General features: G+C 37.0%; 2 protein-coding genes across 2 annotated transcripts; one reads left to right on the top strand and one right to left on the bottom strand.

The window, feature by feature from the left end:
* Window positions 1-1,684: 1,684 nt before the first annotated feature.
* On the top strand, window positions 1,685-6,720 carry LOC128015718 (cyclic nucleotide-gated channel cone photoreceptor subunit alpha-like). Its single transcript, XM_052599789.1, has 8 exons — window positions 1,685-1,785; window positions 2,230-2,346; window positions 2,591-2,767; window positions 3,172-3,231; window positions 3,551-3,715; window positions 3,866-3,967; window positions 4,047-4,153; window positions 4,613-6,720. Exons 1-8 carry the CDS (start codon window positions 1,685-1,687, stop codon window positions 6,016-6,018), a joined length of 2,235 nt encoding a protein of 744 aa, XP_052455749.1. The 3' UTR covers window positions 6,019-6,720.
* Window positions 6,721-7,837: 1,117 nt separating this feature from the next.
* LOC128015717 (ubiquitin-protein ligase E3A) lies at window positions 7,838-18,967 on the bottom strand. Its single transcript, XM_052599787.1, has 11 exons — window positions 18,797-18,967; window positions 17,781-17,863; window positions 15,994-16,307; window positions 13,059-14,305; window positions 12,785-12,929; window positions 12,331-12,536; window positions 11,977-12,141; window positions 11,717-11,872; window positions 11,545-11,618; window positions 10,969-11,112; window positions 7,838-9,276 (listed from the first exon to the last, which is right to left on the bottom strand). Coding segments are annotated over exons 2-11 (2,574 nt in total). The 5' UTR covers window positions 17,783-17,863; window positions 18,797-18,967; the 3' UTR covers window positions 7,838-9,155.
* Between the last annotated feature and the right edge of the window lie 3,024 nt (window positions 18,968-21,991).

Here is a 21,991-nt window from a genome sequence, read left to right as displayed (position 1 = left end):
TCTGAGGAGCTGAGGACTCCTGGACGCATCCTTTAGCTGTCTAATAAAAATTGGGACATCTAAGAATCACACATCTCAGTCTAACGAAGATTGGTAATGACAACAAAAGTGGGTGAAACCTGACGGCCAAAAATGCAAAGTCGATATAGTTCTTTAAAGATGGGATTTTACAGGTTAATACTGAGCAGGATCATCAACTGCTTCAACCAAAGAGCAACTTGAACAGGAATTTTGTCTGATCTGGTGCCCAAAATCTGTTGGATTACTAAATATTGTTGCTTCACAGGTAAGTTTAATACATTGAATGGTTACTAGATAAATAGTGTAACGGATATAAATATATAAATTATATGAAAGTGTAAGTTTCCCATACGAAGGCTTAGTTGTTTCACTGTTGTTTATATTTGCGTAAATTGATCGATGAGACGATAATAAGTTGTCAAGATTCTGAAATATTGTATAGTGTATTAATTACTAAGGCTCGTGACATATGTAAATAAGAGAACAGGTTTCTATCTAGTCAGAGCGTTTCACTGCGCACGTGCAGCAGTGCTCAGCTTTCCAACTAAACCGTTTAGTGAAAATAAACCAGTCCAGATTGTTATTTGGGGAAAGAATGATGCAATAGTGATGCTTTACATTACAGTGGCAACAATATATTTACTGTAAAAAACTGCCACCTTGACCATAAGGTACTTTTTTTTTTACATTTCTGTACCATTGTAAACAAGAAGTAAAAAGATTATATATTTATACTTCACGAAGAAAATACATTACATTATTGTAGCCTACTATTCATTTAACAATAAATACACAGTTAATTTCCCCTATGATTTAGGATAAACACTGAACATTCACAACAAAAGGATGAACAGAGCTGTGTTAAATGATAACAGTACAAATGATTGAAAGAAAGACCACACTTTAGGGTGGGCATTGGGGTCTTCAGTTCCTCAGATAGCAGAACCCTGGTGGGTAGAAATCAGGCAAGAAGTTGCTTGGTGCCCTCAGCATAAGCATCGTTCTGGATTTGGAATAGATTACACAAATAGCATTGGTGAGTTAGTCTAATTACATTAATCTTCCTCCAACAATACGATAAAACTAAACATCATTAGATAGAGAAAGCGCAGCATCGTCCTTTTAGACAAAGACGCTGAAACCATCAAGCAATAGTTTGGTGTATAACCGAATTAGGAAATTTCTTGTCACATGATAAAATCAACTTTTTTTTTTTTTCACTCAGTTTAACCGAAAATCTGTATAATGCCAATCCCTCTTACATGCAGTCACACTTTTATTTAAGAGTTCTTGATATCAGGTGGCTTTAAAGTACATCTGGGTCATGATCTACCAGAGAGATGGGCCGCTGATCTTGTTTAGTGTTTAAGCGGCGAGTATTTTTAGGCGATGTGTTCAGCTGGCAATGCTGTCAGTGTGAAAATGAGTTTGCAGAGGTTAAATCAAAAACAGGTTCTTGTAATCTCTTCAGATTTTAATCCCACTGGTTCAGCTGATACAACATTATCATCAGCAATAATAGTAGCCCACTGAAAGCCTCATTACATTAAGGATCAAATACATGCTTTGAATTTTTAATAATTCATGGCCTTTTGTCATGGTGTTGTCCTTTGTTTGACGTGTATTGTCAAGCGCTGGATGGATGGATGAGAGAAGAAAGACAATGGCGAAGATTTGTACAGAGCAGTCCTACCCATCCCAACACAGGCTTTCGGTCCGAGCCTCTGAAGATGAACTGGACCAGACTGAAAATGGCACAAGCAGGTTAGAATAACAGGAGGATCTTAAAAGGGTCATGTTGTACATTTTTATCTTTTGAGCATCACATAAAATGTTCATGATTTTGTACTTAAGTCAACAATGAAAATGGATTTTCAGACTTTATTTTTTTTACTTTTTCCTGAAAGCTGCCAAGTCTGTCATATATATTTTTGACTCCTCCAATTAGTTTATAACACCTTTTTAAAAGATTAGATTGAAATGGTCTGTTATTTTGTTAAAAAATAGACTTAGCTAAAAATCTGAATGCTTGGATTCTTCAGGAAGATATGTGGAGCTGCAAGTGCTACACTTTGTTTTGTCTGGAGAACTCTCTTGCGTTTTATTCTAAGTTCTGGTGCTTTGCTGCTTAGTTTCAATAGATGTTCTTTTTGTAAAAAAAATAAAAATAAAAAAAAAGTAAACATAATTTACCCCAACTTTTCCCAGGGCACATTCTCTATGTGAGGACACCTCCTCTGACATGCAGGGGATCATTTCTTCTGCAGCCAGCCAGTTTCAGGAATCCAGGAGAAGCTCTTTCACAGGTGCTGGGGCTATGGCAAGGTAACATCAAATCAATCCAAACCAAAGCTTTAATGTAGTTTACCATGTGAACCAGTCAAATGCACACTCAGCATCGGTCATTAACACATTTGATTTGACCATACAAATTTTATGAAGGGAAGTGAAACAACAAAACTTGAAACTTAAAAATGTTAAGTGTGGATTTGACATGGCTTGAACAGAAAGCTACATACTGTCTGAAGAGTTTGGAAGTGTTTCTGTTTGACATCTTTCGGTCTCCCAGGCTCACCCAGTTTCTGGTAATGCTGAGGAGCTGGGCATCACACAGGCTTCACAGAGAGGTTGAGCGTCCCGACTCCTTCTTGGAGCGATTCCGTGGACCTGACCTCAAAGACTTAGCTAGTCGAGGAAGTAATGCCCGATCCTCTATAGGCCTTCCTGACAGGCCTCATAAGAGGAAGTAAGTCAAGAAAAAGATTTTCTGTAAACGGGCAGAAATGCCTTTGGTATGGTGTCCTTGAAAAGGAAAGGATCATGCGGAGAATCATACAGCATCTGTGCAAAAATACAGTAAATCCGTACTGTGTGCATATGATTCATAAAACAGATCAAAGAACTGAGGATTGATTTCATTATAATAATAATCAAGAAAACTGGGTTGGATCAGAGGTTAAAATCCAAAAACAGTATGTAGATTTCCATGTAGAAACCCCCTTTAACTAAAACAGTATCATAATAAATTGTAGAATAGAAACAGATGTTCATTATAGATAATAAATCAGCAGTAATTAATTCTCCCAGAATCAGATCCCTCAAAATGTACTTCACGATCATAACAAAAACGAATGCCTTTTGCTCCTTAAGAAAAGCCAATCACTGGCCGCTGGCAGCTTACAATATGAACAACTGCAACAACACAGATGAGTAAGTACCATGTAGAAACAGCTCCTTCAGATATAAACCCCTATATAGTGCATTCTAAATTGCATAATAGTGTGGATATGATAGATGCTAGACTGTAGAATCCTAAATAATAAACTTATCTCAAATATGAAATTTATAACAACAGATGGTAGTCGGACATGTTTAGTGCATTGCCTTATTAGTGTTCAGTGAATATTGGTGCTGCCCTCTGCAGGATAACATGAGAGTTTACTAGAAGTAGTTCCCACTAGTGATTTTTAGATAGCGGGCTAGTTTACTAGCTAATTCAAATAAAAACAACCCCAAATGTTACCTTAAGCAAAAAGGAGGACAAAAAGGAAGACATAAAAAAAGATGAAGACAAAAAGGAAGAGAAAAAAGATGAAAAACAGGACGAGAAAAAAGATGAGAAAAAGGATGAGAAAAAAGACGAAAAGAAGGATGATAAGAAAGACGATAAAAAGAAAGATGCTCCTCCTCCGCCGTGAGTATGCCACAAATGAGATTTTTAACGATAGTGTAGTTTTAGTATTATTAATCAGACGGTGAAATTGATTACTCACGGATGAATGCTGGGATTAAGTATGTGTTCATTTTTGAAAGTGGCCAGACGATAATCTAATGTGTGTTTTAGGAAAGAAGTGTGGATCATGGATCCAGCCTCAGACAAGTATTACAGATGGCTTTCGGTCATAGCAGCCCCAGTGTTTTACAACCTGATGATGCTGGTGACAAGGTCTGAATCTCTCATGGAATCAATAACTTTAGATGTGGAGAGAGATGTGGCACGTGCTTCATTGTTTCTATTTCTTCAGGGCCTGTTTCAATGAGCTGCAGAACTCTTACACAGTGCTTTGGATCATCATGGACTATACTTCAGATGCAATCTATTATGCAGACACGTTTGTCAGATCAAGAACAGGTAGGGTGACTTTTCAGAAAGAATGAAAATATTGTATGAATAACATATTTGATATTTACTATAAATGTTAATGTTAATAATATTGATTTAATATACCCAAAATATAAAACTATTAAATAAATATATAATACAATAACATATAAATGCAGTTCTTGACATTTCTATTTCACAAAGAACCCTGAAAAAATAAAAAAGTATCACATTTCCAACATACTGCGGAAGCAGTACTGTTTTCAAAGCTGATACTCAGCATATTAGAATGAACACTGAATACTTAAAGAGTCAGGCTCCTGAAAATTAAGGTTTGCATCACAGGACTATATATCATATTAAAATGTATTATTATAGAAAATATTGTAGTAATATTTAGCAATAGCTCTAAGCTAACTCTACTAGATACTACAAGCTTGTCAAAATTGTATTCTTTTTATTTTTACATTTTTATTCGGTCTTTTTCAGGCTTCTTGGAGCAGGGTCTCCTCGTCAAAGACGCAAAGAAGTTGATGGATCATTACAGGCAAATCCCCCAGTTTAAATACGACATGATTTCAATGATCCCGACGGATTTGTTAATGCTGAAAGTGGGATTCAACAATCCTGAACTTCGCTTCAACCGCCTTTTCAAAATGGCACGTCTCTTCGAGTTCTTCGACCGCACAGAGACCCGAACAAACTATCCGAACATTTTCCGTATCAGTAACCTTGTACTGTACATCCTGATTATTATTCACTGGAACGCTTGCATTTTCTTTGCTATTTCCAAAACGATTGGCTTTGGGACTGACACATGGGTATATCCAAACATCAGCCACCCTGAATACGGCCGCTTGGCCAGAAAATACATCTACTGTCTGTACTGGTCCACTCTGACTCTCACCACCATCGGAGAAACGCCGCCTCCTGTTAAAGACTTCGAATACTTGTTTGTCGTTATGGACTTCCTCATCGGAGTGTTGATTTTCGCTACCATCGTCGGTAACGTCGGCGCCATGATCTCCAACATGAACGCTTCCCGTGCTGAATTTCAGGCTAAGATCGACTCCATCAAGCAGTACATGCAGTTCCGGAAGGTCAGCAAAGATCTGGAGGCCAGGGTCATCAAATGGTTTGACTACCTTTGGACGGAGAAGAAAACTTGCGATGAGAAGGAAGTCTTGAAGAATCTCCCAGACAAGCTCAAAGCTGAGATAGCCATCAACGTCCATTTAGATACCCTGAAGAAGGTGCGGATCTTCCAGGATTGTGAAGCTGGACTTCTCATCGAGTTGGTGTTGAAGCTCCAGCCTCAGGTGTTCAGTCCTGGAGACTACATATGTAAAAAGGGTGACATTGGGCGAGAAATGTACATCATCAAAGAAGGAAAGCTTGCTGTAGTTGCCGATGATGGCGTCACGCAGTTTGTGGTGCTCAGTGACGGCGCTTACTTCGGAGAGATCAGTATCCTTGGAATCAAAGGCAGTAAAGCCGGAAACAGAAGAACGGCCAACATTCGTAGCGTCGGCTATTCGGACCTCTTCGCACTGTCTAAAGATGACCTGGTGGAAGCGCTTACTGAATACCCAGATGCCAAAAAAGCCCTGGAGGAGAAGGGAAAGGCCATCTTAAGGAAAGACAACCTTCTTGATGAGGCAGTTGCAGGTGCTGGTGCTGATCCCAAAGATCTGGAAGAGAAGATTCACCGTCTAGAGCACAACCTCGAAGTCATGACTGGTAAATTTGCCAAGCTTATGGCTGAATACACATCCCATCAGAGCAAGATGAAACAGCGGATCACCAACATGGAGAACAAAGTGAAAACACTACGGGTAGAAGATCTGTCGGAAGTTGTCGAGGACAAAAAAGAAGAGGAGAAGACGACAAAATAACATAAATAACATAGACACTGGGCTTAATGGGGTTTCCTACCCATGTACATATACAATACCTTTAAACTGTTTATACTTATCTATTTATACATTTTACATGACATTGTACCTATTGCCATATATATGTGTTAAAATGTAAAGCTGATGTTGTATTTATGCAATATGTGCAGTAAGAACAGCTCAGATTACAGAAAGCAGGGCATTCAAAAGCATGGGGTCAGAATTATTTTTGAAACCGTAACATCCAGAAATATTATCTGTTTTAAAATGTACTTCTTGTGATGCAAAACTGAATTTTCAGCATCATTACTCCAATCTTCTGTGTCACATGATCCTTCAGAAATCATTCTAATATGCTGATTTGGTGTGCAAGAAAGATTTCTTATTATGATCAGCATAACCAAAAAAAGTCACTTAATCACACTGTATGAGGTCTACATTTGTAGTTCAGAAGAGGAGGAATAATACTCCAATTGTTCATTTGGCACAAGTATGAGAACATCATTCTAAATTAATATTTAGTTCCTTTGATGATGTTCTGATCCTGCTCATTAAACATTATATTATTTAAATATGACTAATAGTGTTGCTCAAAAAAACAACTTGATAAAATCATTCCATCCAGACACAAGCCAAAACATTTTACTATACTATCCAAAATTACCCCAAATGTGTTCTTTAATAAACATTCTAACAAATGTTGCTTGTTGAAAGTGTTTTAAATTGTTTAATTTTAGTAAACCAGAAGATGAACTAGAAATGCTCAACAGAGTATGTATTGTGTGTGTGTGTGTGTGTAGGGACCACAAACTGTACTTGTAGATATCATCTGGCATAGAAAAGGTGAAACTGTGCATTTCTAAATTACAAAACACCTCCAGGCAAAACAAATCCTAAAGTGTGTAAAATCTGTTATCTATTAATGTAAAAAAAAAAAAAAAAAAAAAAAAATATATATATATATATATATATTATGCCTTTGATATGGTGTTGAATGTAGGCCTTTCATGATAACATTTTGTTGTTCGATATATTGCCCCAGAAATAATTACGCCAATCGATATTATTGTGATTTTAAAAACCATTTTATGCCATGAATATAAAATTATAATGTAACAGCATAAAATGCAAGAGGTCTTACACACTTCTAAATGACAACAAACTTTTCATTTTTGAAAATATTTAGATTGTGGAAATTAAGTATCTAATTATTAGTTACCTTAATAAATAGTAAATAAACTTTTTTTTATTTTTAACCAAAAAGTGCAAAGTAACGAGTAGAAAAAAAAAAAAAAAATGTGTGTTTATGGAGATTTTTCCATCTACAGATTTTTCCTGGATATTCTTTTCTCTGCACATTAATGTTGAAAAACACAATCACTACTTAACAGTCAGATGTCAGTATGCACAAAGGCACAGTTCCCCTAAACAAGCCAAATCTGCAGTTTAAACTTTTTTTTTGTAGAAGCATATTTTAAATTTGAACAAGCTCCTCACAACTACACCACATTATGAACGAGAAGCTGGAAAAGACACAGGCGCAAGCGGAATTTATAAAACATGATGACACATTTAAGTAAATATAATGGGCAATAAATTGCAACACTAAAAATGGTTGAGGTCATGTACATATATTGCATGATAAGTCGATATATTGATTATTGTGACAGGCTAAGCTGAATTTGTTCAAATGGACATGTTTGTAAAATTTGTATGCATTTTACATTATAAATGGTTTGGTGTAAACTCCTGAATTGGGACACCACACAAGATCCAGAGGTTGAAACCACACAATCTCTTCATCACATTTCACACTTGGTTTGTTTTTCAGTTTTGAATTTATTTAAGAATAACTTGAAACAATCAAATGATGTCATTCTCAATATCAAGTTCTGTTTCCCCCTTTTATGTTAGCGCCATCAGCAGTGGAACAAACCACAGTCACATTTAATAAGCAAGAGGGGAAAAAGGAAAAACTAAAAAATGTAGAGGGCATCACTAAAGTGGGTTTCCAGCTATGCCTGGACAAACCGGAGCGGCGATTCTCAGCATATACGTTTGGCACGACAAGATAGTGGTACAATCTGTGCCAATTTCTCCATCATTTTCATTATAGGGCCAGACACTGTACGGATCACAAGAAGAAGAAAAAAAAGCTACTAAAACAGAAACGGTTTCTTCATGGGGCACTGTCAATTAGCATTCACTGACTAAAAGTCTGCCATCTTGAATTAAAACAAGACAGATAACAAAAGAAAACACTTGTAGGAAGCCGTTGAGAGAGGTTTATGGGAAGGTTAGATCTCTTTTTTTTGTAACACTACTTGTTTTTGTCAGCAGTGCACCATGAAAATGGACTGATTTTAACAAACAGATCAATTCTGTGTAAGAGAGAAAGAGCAGGCTCTGAAGCGAAATGCAGAACACTGGCCATAAAAGAGCAGCACAACTTGCCAAGCAGCATTACAAACAATGCACTTCTTCAATAAATACAGATTCCTGTACATGAAATTGTGACTGGAGCTGCTCTGTACCTTTGAAAGCATTGCTGCAAATGCAAATGGACTAGGGAAGACCTATGAAACACAAGCCAAAAAAATGTCAAAGGGGACACCTCCAACCCCACCATAAAAAAAAACAAACAAAAAAACACCAAGAGACATTCTGAATATTGAGTTAAGTGCACTTTCACAGTTCAGCCATAACACATCAATAAAGTTCCACTTTCTCCTTTTGATCTTATTAAGTGAAGATGGTGATCAGTCCTGCAGGTGTTGAAAACTTCTAACCGTCTCTCCTTTTCATGACTACAAAAGCAAAAAGTGAGTGGACTTCCTGGCAGACATGACAAGAGATTTCATCCCCTTAAAATAAATAATGCTATATCTCAGTGCATACAAAAAGGGAACCTTAACACTTACATAAGAGGGACAGAGAGAGCCAAGAGTCCAGTGTGGTTTAATCTACTGTTTAGGCACAGGCACACGGTCACCAGAACTTTCCCATTTTACCCCATTTCATCTTGCCTTACATTTAAACTTGATATTTACTTTTAGTTGTTGATGTAGCTGAATTCTCCTTTGACACACAAATGAGACCTCTGAGGATGAGTGAGTTCTTTTGTGGATCCCGGTGCCTCAGAGCATGCCGAAGCCTTTGGCGTAAGTGATGGCTTTAAGGAGTCTCTCTTTAAGTTTCTCCTTGGTGGAGTATTCAGGGAGGAGCAGCACGTTGAAGCAAGTATGAGAAGTGGGTAACCTGACCATAGGAGGGGAGGAAGAACGTATTACTTTAAGAAGACTTTGCATGTTTATTGCTGTAGTGATCTATATAGATGGAGAATGTAATTTCCATATGGTAAAACTGCAATTACACACATATACATGAATGCTCTTAGTAAAAAGAATGTAATACATCAACATTGTAACTAGGGATGCTAATTTTAACCGGTTAACCGTTAACCGACTGTAAAAATTCGGACCGATTAATACAATCAAATAAATGGTTTAAAAAGTTATTATTTTTTGGTAATTTATAAAGATATTTAAAAAGGTTTATTGGTTAAAATACACTATGCATATAAAATAAAGTGCGTATTTTTAGAGAAAAACAAGTCACGTATAAGTGTTTACAATAATGTTTACATTATAATAAACACGGTTAATATAGCTAGGCTATTTTAGTTCCCCTCACTCCACAACAAATCCTTTCAATTTACCAGTATTTAGAAAAGAACAAGAATTAAAAAATATAAAAAAAAGTTATAGCTAAATAAACGATAAGCCAAAACAAATTAATTTAAACTAAAACTAAACTGAAACCAATGTTGGGTCTCATTCGATACAAAATCTAATGTTTCTGTATTCGTGATGTATTTGAATGCCAAAATATGATTTATTATATAGCCCACTTCACTCGCATTCCAATATCCCTGTAAAACAAAATGTTTTGCATAACATCACAGCGGTACGGTCATAACATTTAATGACACCGATTTTTACTAGTATGATTTTTAGTGCCCCCCCCCCCCCAATATGTTTGACAGACTGTATTTTATTATGATAATAAACAGGCTGCATTGTGAAGGTAGCAACGCACACAGTGCTGGTGCAATCTCTTGAATTTTTTCCATCTAACAGTGGAGGCAACTACTACTTTTAGTCATAAAGATAATAAGAATTGTAAAAGGTTTGCCTTTATTTGTGTACATTCACAATAAAAACAAATATTTGTGCTTTTGTAAAATAAGCCTATACATGTGTATATATATATATATATATATATATATATATATATGTGTGTATGTATATATGTATATAAGTATATGTATATATGTATGTATATGTATATAAGTATATGTATATATGTATGTATGTGTATATAAGTATATGTATATATGTATGTATGTGTATATATATATATATATATATATATATATATATATATATATATATATATATATATATATATATATATTATACACACACATACATGTATAGGCTTATTTTACAAAAAAAAACAAAAACAATTCAGCTGCATAATGACAACGTTAAGACTGGTTCACACAGAATGCATTTTTTTCATTCCACTGTGATACTTTTCCATTGTTTTTCAATGTAAACATGATCAGATCAAAGACAGATCTTTGTTTCTCTATGTAAACTTTCTAGACTGATAGCTTTGACTGCTGTGCTCACATCTTTTGCAGCATCTTATAAATGAGTGCCATGTTATCAGATTGCCATGTCAATTTAAAGACTTGCATTTTTTCTCCATTCCACTGCCCAAGTCTCACATTTTTCAAAGTAAAAAAGAGTCAATGGCCCGATATTCTGACTTGAGATTTAATCAATCTGATACATGATCATACAAGTATTTGAACAAGGTATGATGTCAAAAACCTGAACTCATTATAGAATGGCAGTGTAGAGAGAAAGAATTTGAGTTTACCTGTCTGAGTCAGGGCCATTTTTGGCAATAATCATCTTGAGTTTGCCTAAACCTCCAACTGGAGCTCTATCTGTGCCAGTGGTGAATTGAAGAAACAGCCTCTTCTGCTCCTGCCCAAATGAGTGCACAGTCTCCCAGAAATCCCTGATGTGTGAAAAATATCATATACACTTTACTTTTAATTTCACATAGGAAGCAGTATTTACAACTAGTGGTAAACTGATATTGTGCTTTTAAATGCTGATGTAAATGTCTGGAGGGCAAGATGGCTGATGCATAATATATTGACCATAATAAAAAAATTGCTCACATAAAAATGAATCATTAACTTGATGCTAATCTTGTATAACATTTGGTCGTGATATACCTGAAATACATTAACTACCTGAAGACGGAATATTTATTATCCATTGACAAAGCTGTCAGTAGGTTTTTTTTACAGTAGAAACAAACTTCAAATGGCCAAATATCAGCCAATCACAACTAGTAACTTAAGTCACAGGAAAACTAATCCACACAACATAAAAAAATTGTATTATATATATAATGTAATAATTTTAATAAGCATTCACATACCTAATAATGTGAGAGTCTTTGTTGTATCCACCATCATATTCTGTACTATCTTCAAGTGCTTGAAAGTCAAGATTCTACACGAGAAAAACACAAAGTTATGGGTTTATATGTATGGCTCTGCCACATGTGTCAGAACAGCCTGGAAGCAGGTAACAATCCGTAGCAAACTCACCCTGCTACCACATATAAGCAGCTCAATTTCCTCCGGTCGAAACAGATACTTCAGTGGAGATTCATTAGTGACCATGTGGAATCCTCTTCTGAAGGCCTTGAACTGTTTCTCCACACTTTTGTTCAGCATGTACTCTGCATAGAGTGCCACAAATTCCTGCAGAGACCCAATTCGTACTGTGTTCACCGGCAGATATGAACACGTTTGTGTTTTTAAATGCTGAATGAATGATAGCAATGCTGGTGTAAAAGTGGACTAACCTTTCTGTTCTCATTGGTAACTGGGATTTTATCTCCCCCTTCCTTTAAATCATACATTAGTGGGTTTCCAAACAGGTCTGTTTGTGAGATCTGGAAAGTAATCATCATGTCTTCTTCCACATTACCTTCATACTCCAAAAGGTCCTTCAGACTCTGATAAAGAACCTGAATAAAAAGATGATTGGAATCATTATGAGAATATATATATATATATATATATATATATATATATATATATATATATGAGATTAACTGATATTACAAGATATTCTGCTAATCCTGTCCATCAAATAATTGCTTGGTGTTGGACAAGGAATGCTGAAAAACAAATTAAATCAACCAGGCAAGTATTACCGGAAGAGAGTCAGCAAGGTCTCTAAACGTTCCTTTCTTTCCCATTAGTTTTCTGTAAACCACCATGGGGAAGTGCACATCGAGAATGCAGTTATTGTAGATCGCTAAGCCCAGGACAATGCCTATCAAGGTGAACTGGCCTTCATTTTCAAACGATGAAGAGTTGAACCAGAAAAGTTTTGTGCTTTCATCATAGGTAAACATGCCTGGGGGTGAAACAGAAAGAGAAAGCATAAGACAAAAATGCACAGCAGATCCTCATCTCATGTCACTGAATCAATAAGATCATCCATATCAATAAAACAAGCTCTGAGAGGAACATTAAGCCTGCTAGAGCCTATAAATAGTGCGTCAGCCAATCTAGTATCAGTGATTAAACTTTGTGTTAGGACGCTTAAAAGAAAACCAAAAGGTATACTGAATAAATAAAGCAGGATTAAATAATGATAATTACCTATATCTCGGTTAAAGATCTCCTCTACGACCAGTTGAAAGAACTCTTTGGATACTCCTCCTTCATCCACTCCTTGCTCTCCCTCAAACTCCACATACAGCTGTTTCTTCAGGTCTGCTGGGTTTTCCATGGCTATCATCTCCAACTAAAACCAATCACATATTCATTTCATACCCACAAATGGTCTTCAAAAAGAATAAATAATACACAAGAAATCATTCAGGTATATTGTGATGAAACAACATTCATCTTTGCAAGCTCTTAAAAGACCTACCCTGACAAGTGCATCATCTATGACGTGATCTCTGCGTACTTTGAGTCGCAGGTAAGGGTTCAGTTGTTGTCCCTGCACCAAACTGTAGAGGGCAGTAATCCTGCGCTCGCTGTACATCCGGATCCGGTTGTCGTAGTACAAGCCTAGATTCTTAGTCACAGGGTTAAGAATGAACGGGCAGGTCATAAAGGAGAACTTGCTTTCGGTCTCCACCTTGAAGAAGGTGTAATCTTTGTCCATTTCCAGCACATCATTGAGCGGTTCATTGACGAACTCTTCGAAGGGGATGAGGGGTTTTCGACAGTCCGAGGCACGAATGCCCAGTTCTGTCTCCAGCGGATCCACGCGAGGTCCTTTCTTGTTACGTCGTTCCTCCCCGAGCAGCTCCTGCAGGGTCAGCTCACTGGACTCCGGGATCGGTTCATCGTCTTCCTCCTCGTTATGATCCATGTCTAGGTCGCCGCCCAGCACATTTGCATAGTAGACGATTTTCAAGCACTTAGTTGCTGCCACCACACCATCATCCTCATTGACCAGGTTTTCGCTGCTGAACTCGTTGCTGATAACCGTGTAGGTAATAAGCTGCTGGAAAGTCTCGACCAGACGTCGGATCTGGTCTGCACCGTATTGCGACCACAACCGCGCAAGCTTGGCCAGAGCTGGAAGAGGTAGCTTGCTCATTGCCTTGCAGAATTGCGGCAGGGCGATTTCTAAGTATTCTGGACTGTGGAGGTTACTGTTCTCCATGACGATGATGAAGACGTTCAGGTAATTAGGGTCGGCAGCATACACGTTGTGGTAGGTGAGGTCACACTCTACATTGGGCGACAGGTAGACTAACGCATTGAGGAATGCTGCTTCAATCTTTTCGTTCGATAATAGTCTGTCGTACACTCTTCTTACAGCATCAATGTCTACAGAAACTTCTACAGGACCCAACATTTGAACATTGTTTTCTCCGTGAGAAGGGCCGTCTGCGCTTGACGCAGAGGCTTCAGGTTCCACCTCCATGGCTGTGGATGAACCAGAGGCCGTTTCTTTCTCATCTTCATCTTTGTCCTCATCCTTGGCCTGAAGGGACTTGAGCTCTTCCTTTGTGTGTTGTTTGGCCTTGTTGAAACTCTGGACTAGACTCTCCGCGCTTGAGAAAACCCTACCGATGACACGGATTAGAGGAGAATAGTCCTCAGTCTCACTGCAGAGGCTCAGGATTTCATACACCTTCTCCTCTGTCAAGTAATTCAGATCTGCCGAAGAACACGGAAAAGGATATTAAATCATTTGTGTGGTAAGTCAAAGATATGATTCAGAAAGTAGTTTGAAATTGGATTCGGGATTAAGGTGATGTTGTGACAGAGACTTTAGCTGTTCCTCAGCAAAGTTGTGTTTATCATTATTATTATTATTATTTTAATCTTAAACTTACTTTTTTGGTCTTTTTTTCACATTCATAGTGTGCAGACCTTTTTTTTGGCAACTTCTCACCAACCAGAAAGAAGTTTGAAATTGGAATTGGAAGAGGGGAGGTTGGAAAGACTTGCAGCACTTAATTTAAAGATGTCATATGATGCGATTTCAAGTTTTCCTTTCTCTTTGGAGTTTTACAAGCTGATTGCACATAGATAAGATCCCTGAAGTTGCAAAGACTAAAGTCTCAAAACCAAAGAGATATTCTTTATCAAAGTTTAGACTCTGCCATGCCCTCTAAAACGGCATTTAAGATTACGTACAACAGATCAGCAAAGCATTTTATACGCTTCTGAATCAGCTACTGTAAGTATGTTCTGTTATTAGTTTAAGAATTTGCTATTGACTGTTCAAATTCCGAGTTTTGCATGTTGTGTGTGTGTGTGTGAGTGGAGACAGAGAGAGAGAGAGAGAGAGAGAGAGAGAGAGAGAGACAGGGTCACACAGTGGAGTCAGCTGTCTTAACCGTCCATGGCTTATGTACTACGAACACATACGAGCTTCATCACTGTGTCTGTCACAAGACTCTGTCTGTTCCCATTTCAGGCTTGAACTGGAGTAAAACTAAGGACATTATTAACTGTCTTTACATTTATTTTGAAAGATGAAGCTCGTGATTATGAAAAAGGGCATTACATTTCTAACGAGTGCTTGTGGTGTTCAGCCAATCACAATGCACTGGGTTTGTTGACCAATCAGAGAAGACTGTACTTGTCAGAAGTAGGGACTCTGTAGAAAACTATGCATGTGAGAGAGGCGGGGCATAGAGGACCTACAATAATGAACAGTATTTAAAAAATGATGTGTTTTTGTGTAAATTAAAGCATGTCAATATATTCTGTTACACCAAATACACAAAATAATGATCTTTAAAAAAGCATCATATGACTTATTTATTTGTACTTCAATACTGAATATTTACCAGAAAAATGTGATGCTGTTTACCTAACTGAGATATACTTCAATAATGATCATTAATTCAATAAATAATACATTTAACTTAGGTTTTAAATGTGTGTTCAATAACACAATTGCATATTTATATATGTATATATATATATATATGTGTGTGTGTGTGTGTTTTAGTATTTTAATTCCTTTTTTAAATATTTTCTTGCATTTTTTTCCTCAACAAAGCATTTGGAAATTACATGATGCGATCAAGCTTTTGTAGTCGCTTGCCCAAAGCTGTGGAACAATTTACCACTACATTTTAGAACTGCTTCTACATTAGTTGAATTTAAATCTTTTCTCTTGTGCTTTCATCTTGATTTCTTTTTTGTGTTCCCTGTTTTTACTGTTGTGTACAGTATTTTGGCCAACCAAGATTGAATTTAAATGTGCTTTATAAATAAAATTTTATTTTATTTAATCCAAGAGCTGTTGTTTGTTAGTTTTCTGTATACACAAAAAAATTAAAGAAATATTCATTCTATTGAAATTCTGCAATCGTGACAACACTGTTCACCTCTAAAGTCCTCCCTTGTGGGTTGTAGGTCCTTATGGTTCATCTTCCCGTTGCTGCAAGCAGAGAAATTGTGAGCTCCTTTGGCACTGTTCTCTGGGAAGGCTGAACTGGCTCCTTTCTTAGAGGGATGAGGATCACACAGTTTGGCATTATTTTTATATAACTCCAGGGCCTTGATGGCCGCTGCATTGTTATCCATGCGCTGGAAACCCGGAGAAGAGCCACAAGCCTCATTCGTGCAGGCCTCATTTCCACAGCCCTCTGTTAACTGGTGGTAGTAGCGCTCAATTAAATGCTTTGCAGCCGCTCGCTTCCTGTATCAGACATTCAAACAGGGCAGCAAGGGGATTAGTATGGTTCAATACCAAAAGTTCACAAAAGTGCAAATATTTCTCTATGAACTCAACTCAAATAAAACCAATCATTTGAATTTCTCAACAGCCTTCAAAACAGGTTGACTGTTGCATAGAAAAATCAAGCATTACGCTTTAAAGTCTTTAAAGAAAAGTATTAATCTGAAACCGAATGATTGGAATATCTATAATGCAGTTACTTGTCAGACCATGCCTCCAAATTTTTTTTGCACGTACAACAAAATATCATGCACTGATGCGTCACAACAGAAAACATTCAATGCACATTTGTGTCTTCATATCATCACTGATTTGATGTAAGTCTATTATAAAGGCACCCAAAATGTTACAGGTTCAATAAATTGCTCTATTTACAGCATTTATGGCATAATATTGAACAGTGCTGACAATAAGTGTCTCATCTCTCAGTTTACAAATAAATACAAATCAGTAAAAGTAAAACTTACAATGGAAATAAAGAAAAGTCAGCTTTTCTTGGGATTTACAATAATATTTGAAACTTGCATTTTTATTACAGCTTTAACATGATTATTCATCAAAAACTGCATATTTGATTTGCAATACCTAAAGCATGCTTTTTGGAATGACACATAATGTTGAGGTCTAATGGCTAGACTTTTAAAACAGTTCATTTGTTTCATGTTCATTGCTTGGCTTCATGTACTTCCAAGTGTTTTACTGTAAAAATGATTTCTCTTTTTGGACCAAATACCAATTCAGTCGCCCGATATATTAAACTAGAAATTATTCCATTTAGAACAGACTGAAGAACACTTAAGATGTGGTCACATTAGCAAAGTTAAGCAGGGAAATCATGTTCATTGTCAATAGTGCAGAAAGGCATAAATCACCCCTCACACAGAAGGCACTTTCAAAGCAAGCAGCTTCCTGTCGGTCAATCTGGCGAATCCATGTGACCACACCTTTGTGATAATGAAGATTTTACTAATTCTTAAATGGACAGTTCAAACAAAAATGAAAATGCTACAAGTTTACTCAACCTCAAGGTCTAAACGTGTCTTTTTTTTTCCAGCCGTTTAACACAAAATAAAATATTTTGAAGAATACTGGTAACAAAAGCCGATGATAGCCATTGACTTCTATGAAAAAAATAAATAAATACCATGTAACTCAATGGCTAGTCAACTGTTTAGTTACCAAATATTATTTGAAATATCAGCAGAGGAAATAAACATACAGGAACAAGTGGAGGGTGAGTAAATGATGACAGAATTGGTTGAACTACTCCTTTAATGCAATGCAAGGCTATGCATGCCGAGAAAATGTGGTGGGGGAACACACACAAAAATCTTACCAATCAGCAATAAAGTTTGGTGAGTATTTCAAGTTAAGGTAGTAAGTAAAAACAGATATTTTAAAGTTGAAAAACAAGGTATAAACAAAGAAACTTACATTAGACTTGCTTAAAGTTTGCAATATCACACTCTTCTGAGGCCCTGAACTCAAAGAGACCAAAAGGTGGTCAGGAAGCAATCCTGCAGATCAACAGAGAACGGTCATTCACACACATCAATAACTTTTTCGCTGTACACACAAAGTCCACAGATGACAGATAAAAGGAATGGTTCTTCCAAAAATAAAAAGACCACATTAACCACTGATCATAACTGCTTCAAGATGATTGAGAAACATTATACTGTGGGTAAACACGAACCTTAAACGTGCAGCACGGGGCAGAATGTCACCATGGACAGTGTCTTAAAACAAAGCGAGCTGCCTACCTAGACAGCACTCTGCAACCCTACGATGTCCAAAAATGCTGTCTAGATAGTCAGCGCCCAAGTTTTTGACACACAGCCCATGTGACCGCGAGAAGAGCAGCAACATAAACCTAAACAGAGGCCTGAACGAAAATCACACTGTGTGATTTCGCAACGAAAACATCCTGTGTACCGGTAAACAGTGGTTTACCCCGAGCAGGAGGTGAGGCCGGAAAGGGGCAGGCAGAGGGCATGACAGTGCACAAACAACTTCAGCCTGGCACACATTCATACACAGCTCATTTAAAAACGAACGAACACAGACATTATTCTCATGATTACAGTGAGCTGCTGATCGGTGAGCTTCATACAGAGTGAGGGCAGCTAATCGTGTAACCTTGCAGTAACTGCCATCGGGAGTAACAGAAGAAAAGAGCTGAGTAACCAGTTAGCCTAGCTGCAGCTAACCATCGTCTGACATTTCGAACACGCGGACGGATTTTACTTAACGGTTATTGTTGCGTAATCAAAGGCGAGGACGTATTTAGGATATCGCGACTAAACAGATTTCGCTTGTTTGCCAGAAACCCTCTCCGTCCCTCCCCAGAGCCGTTAGCAGTGCGGCTAACTGGCCTAACAGCGCTCATTACGGCTTCGAACAAGCGCGATCGGGGCGGAAGAAGGGTGATTCATGTTTTGACAGCTTACTTCTGAAGATGTTCTGATGCGGACGAATGAATCTGGTCTCTCAACATCACAATCAGTCTGAGTGCGGCGTGTATTCAACTCCAACCCCTCCACAAAATATTCGCGGCCATCTTGATCAACCGAGGCAAACACGGAGAGCGATCCCACAATGCAATGCGAGACGAGGACGACATCAGTATAAAACACACGGCACGGCGCTCTGGCAGTTAGTCAAGATCTCAATATCTGACTGAGATGTGTGGAAAAGTGATAAAACAGTGAAAATGTTATCCATGAGATCAAATGAACAAAGTCTTGAAACACGACATAAAAAAACGAAACCATTGTAATATTAATTTTCATCAGCAGATGGCAGAAACTAAAAAGGGAACCTTAAGGTAACTAGATTTGCATTTGCTGAAGGGAATACCAGTGCTTTTATTGCTAGTAGTGGGATATTTGATTCATCTCAGTGATTAGAATCTTTTTTAGTCAGTTCACTAAAAATATTACTTTATTGATGATGCTCAGTGGTACCTGTAGATGACATTGTTACGCCAGTAGGGGGCGACGGTCACACCAATGATGACAACTACAGCATAACTACAAACTTTGATCAATTATTCGAATTCTATGAGAGTAGGAATGCCCACACCAGAGCTGTAATACTGTTGTAAAAATCACTTTCAGATTTTTCTGTTATTTTATTTCTTCCCAGTTGATAAAACAACTGAGAGTCTTTATCAGAATCCATCAACCCCCAAATAAGCATTTAAAGTGGCAGACACAGTTTGGAATAAAAAGGGTTATCATCTGTTAGTGTTGAGGCTGTTTTCATTATAATTATGCTATGAATGTTCCCATAACTTTCACTAGCATTATTTGACAGTCATGTAAATGTTAGGACAAAATGTTCTTAAAAATATTGTTACAGTAATGGACCATTCTTGTTTACTAAAAGTAGTTTTACTTATAACTTATTTATGTTCACTTGATGCTGGGAGAAAACATTCTCCGAACAACATTTTCACGTCCATTTCATTTTATTTGTACTTAGGCCTAATGAATGTCTGAATGAATGTCTCTCAGAAAACATTCTTGGAACATATTTATGATGTTATTTTTATTGTTCTTAGTAATGGCCCTTTTGTGAAGTTATTGAATCATTTATTCAACCGATTCGCTAAAAACTCGCCGTTCACAACCGTGATTTCACACGTACAGTGCATCACAGAGATGTATCTGCATTTCTATCTGCAAGATGCATTTTTTTTGAGTTAGAGTATTTGCTCTTCTGCAGTACATCATTGCACGTTTCCTATAAAAATGCCAAATAGACGTGATAGATGTCTTGATATCTTAAAAGACGTCTGTCAGATGTTTGTACACAGCAGGGGCTTTCCAGATGAAGCAATCTTGTAGACGTACGTGTGCTATCTGGGAAGAGAAGGAAGTCTTTGTGTATCTTCAAATCTTCTGAGAGACTTCGATAACAGGCCAGTCACATTTCATCATGTAAATACTGCGATGATATCTTTGCTGTTTTGAAAGTTGAGCATTCTGTCAGTATAAAGGTGCCTTCAAACCAAGAACGATAACTATAAAGACAATTATAACAATAACTATATCAGCTCTGTTTATTGAAAGTGTGTGCTGCAGTTATTTCATCTGCTAGCTGCTTTAAATGCTCTTGTAGATTTTGATTGGCTGCCAGTTTTTTTATTGTTCAGCAGCTGAAAAAAATGGTGAAATATTGATCCTTTGTGTTTTTATCATCATGGTTGTTGTGTGGATGTCCTCATGAACACAGAACAATTTTGAAAAACTTTATAGCTATAGTCATCATCCTTATATAAGTATATAAGTATGTGTGTGTGTGTGTATATATATATATATATATATATATATATATATATATGTAAAACAAATGTAAAAAATTAAATTAATAAGCCTAAATTTATTAAAAAAAAAAAAAAAGTTTGAATAGAGACTGCACATTCAATGATTCGGGCTGAATTAACTGCAGGAGTCCAGTACCTATGTTTATGGGTTTAGAAAAAAAACCTAACCAGAATATTTGAAGAATATCAATACAGAGCTGCCTTGCAAGCTCTGTAATTAAATAGCTGTGAATAACCCACTTTGAATAATGGAAACACAAACTATTTACTGGTTTCTGAGAATCTGAAGTCTGTTCCTGTATTGACAGCCTATCACAAGACCCTATTCACATCTCAGCCTTTTACAGATGCAAGATGCAGCAGCAGCAGCTGTAAAAGACTTGATTACCATTTATTGATCCAAGCTTTTGTTCTTTATCTAACAGTGTAACACAGATTCATCAGTTTGCTCAGACGAGCAAGAAAAATCTCCATTTCATGACAAAAAACACAAAGCATATATGCCACAAGCCATCACTGAATACAAAATCTGTGTATCACGATAACATGATGGTACGACTGCATTGACTAGGAAAATTTTAGAGTCAGCACTGCTACAGTGCAACATGGGGAAATGCATAGATCTTTGAACATCTGACTCCTATCCCAAGCTATTCATCACTGTAAAATGCATGAACATCACCCGTTAGATTACACATGCATCCCGCTGAGTGTTTTGCTTATCTCACAGACCTGCAAGAAAAGCACAATTTTCTTCTGAAAGAGACAAGAGACATCCTGTAAATTCAGAGGAAACTCTTGTGGGCTTGAATAATAGAAAAGGTGACTGTTTATGATGATGCAGCTGTGGAGAATGAGGATCTCATGAATATAGACAGCTGTTTAGCTCGGAGTCAACATGGTTTGAGATCCCACCGCACTCATACAAATCTGCCGAAACATTACGAGATGGAAAGAGTGAACTAATCTAAAGTTGTTGTGCAGCATTTCTATTGAGAACAAGAGGCAAATCTATTTATATTTTTTAACACACGGACTAAAAGTTCACAAAATATTTGTGAAACTAACATGTCTATGAGATGCCTGCACTAAAGATTTGAAAAATATTTTGTCCTCAAAAAATTTAAATTCAAAGAACTGCTTTTTTATTTTAAATTTAGAGTTATTTAAAATTGCAATAATATTTTAGAATATAACTGTACACTCTTAAAAAAATGATGTTTTTTAGATTTCATTGCTGTGAAAAATGCCAAGGCCTTGGGACACTCACTGCAGAACATAAACAAGCTACCAGTGAAAGAGAAGGTCATTATTT

Source organism: Carassius gibelio, chromosome A6 (genome assembly GCF_023724105.1).
Source record: "Carassius gibelio isolate Cgi1373 ecotype wild population from Czech Republic chromosome A6, carGib1.2-hapl.c, whole genome shotgun sequence".
NCBI lineage: Eukaryota > Metazoa > Chordata > Actinopteri > Cypriniformes > Cyprinidae > Carassius > Carassius gibelio.
This window is presented reverse-complemented; position numbering and strand designations above follow the sequence as displayed.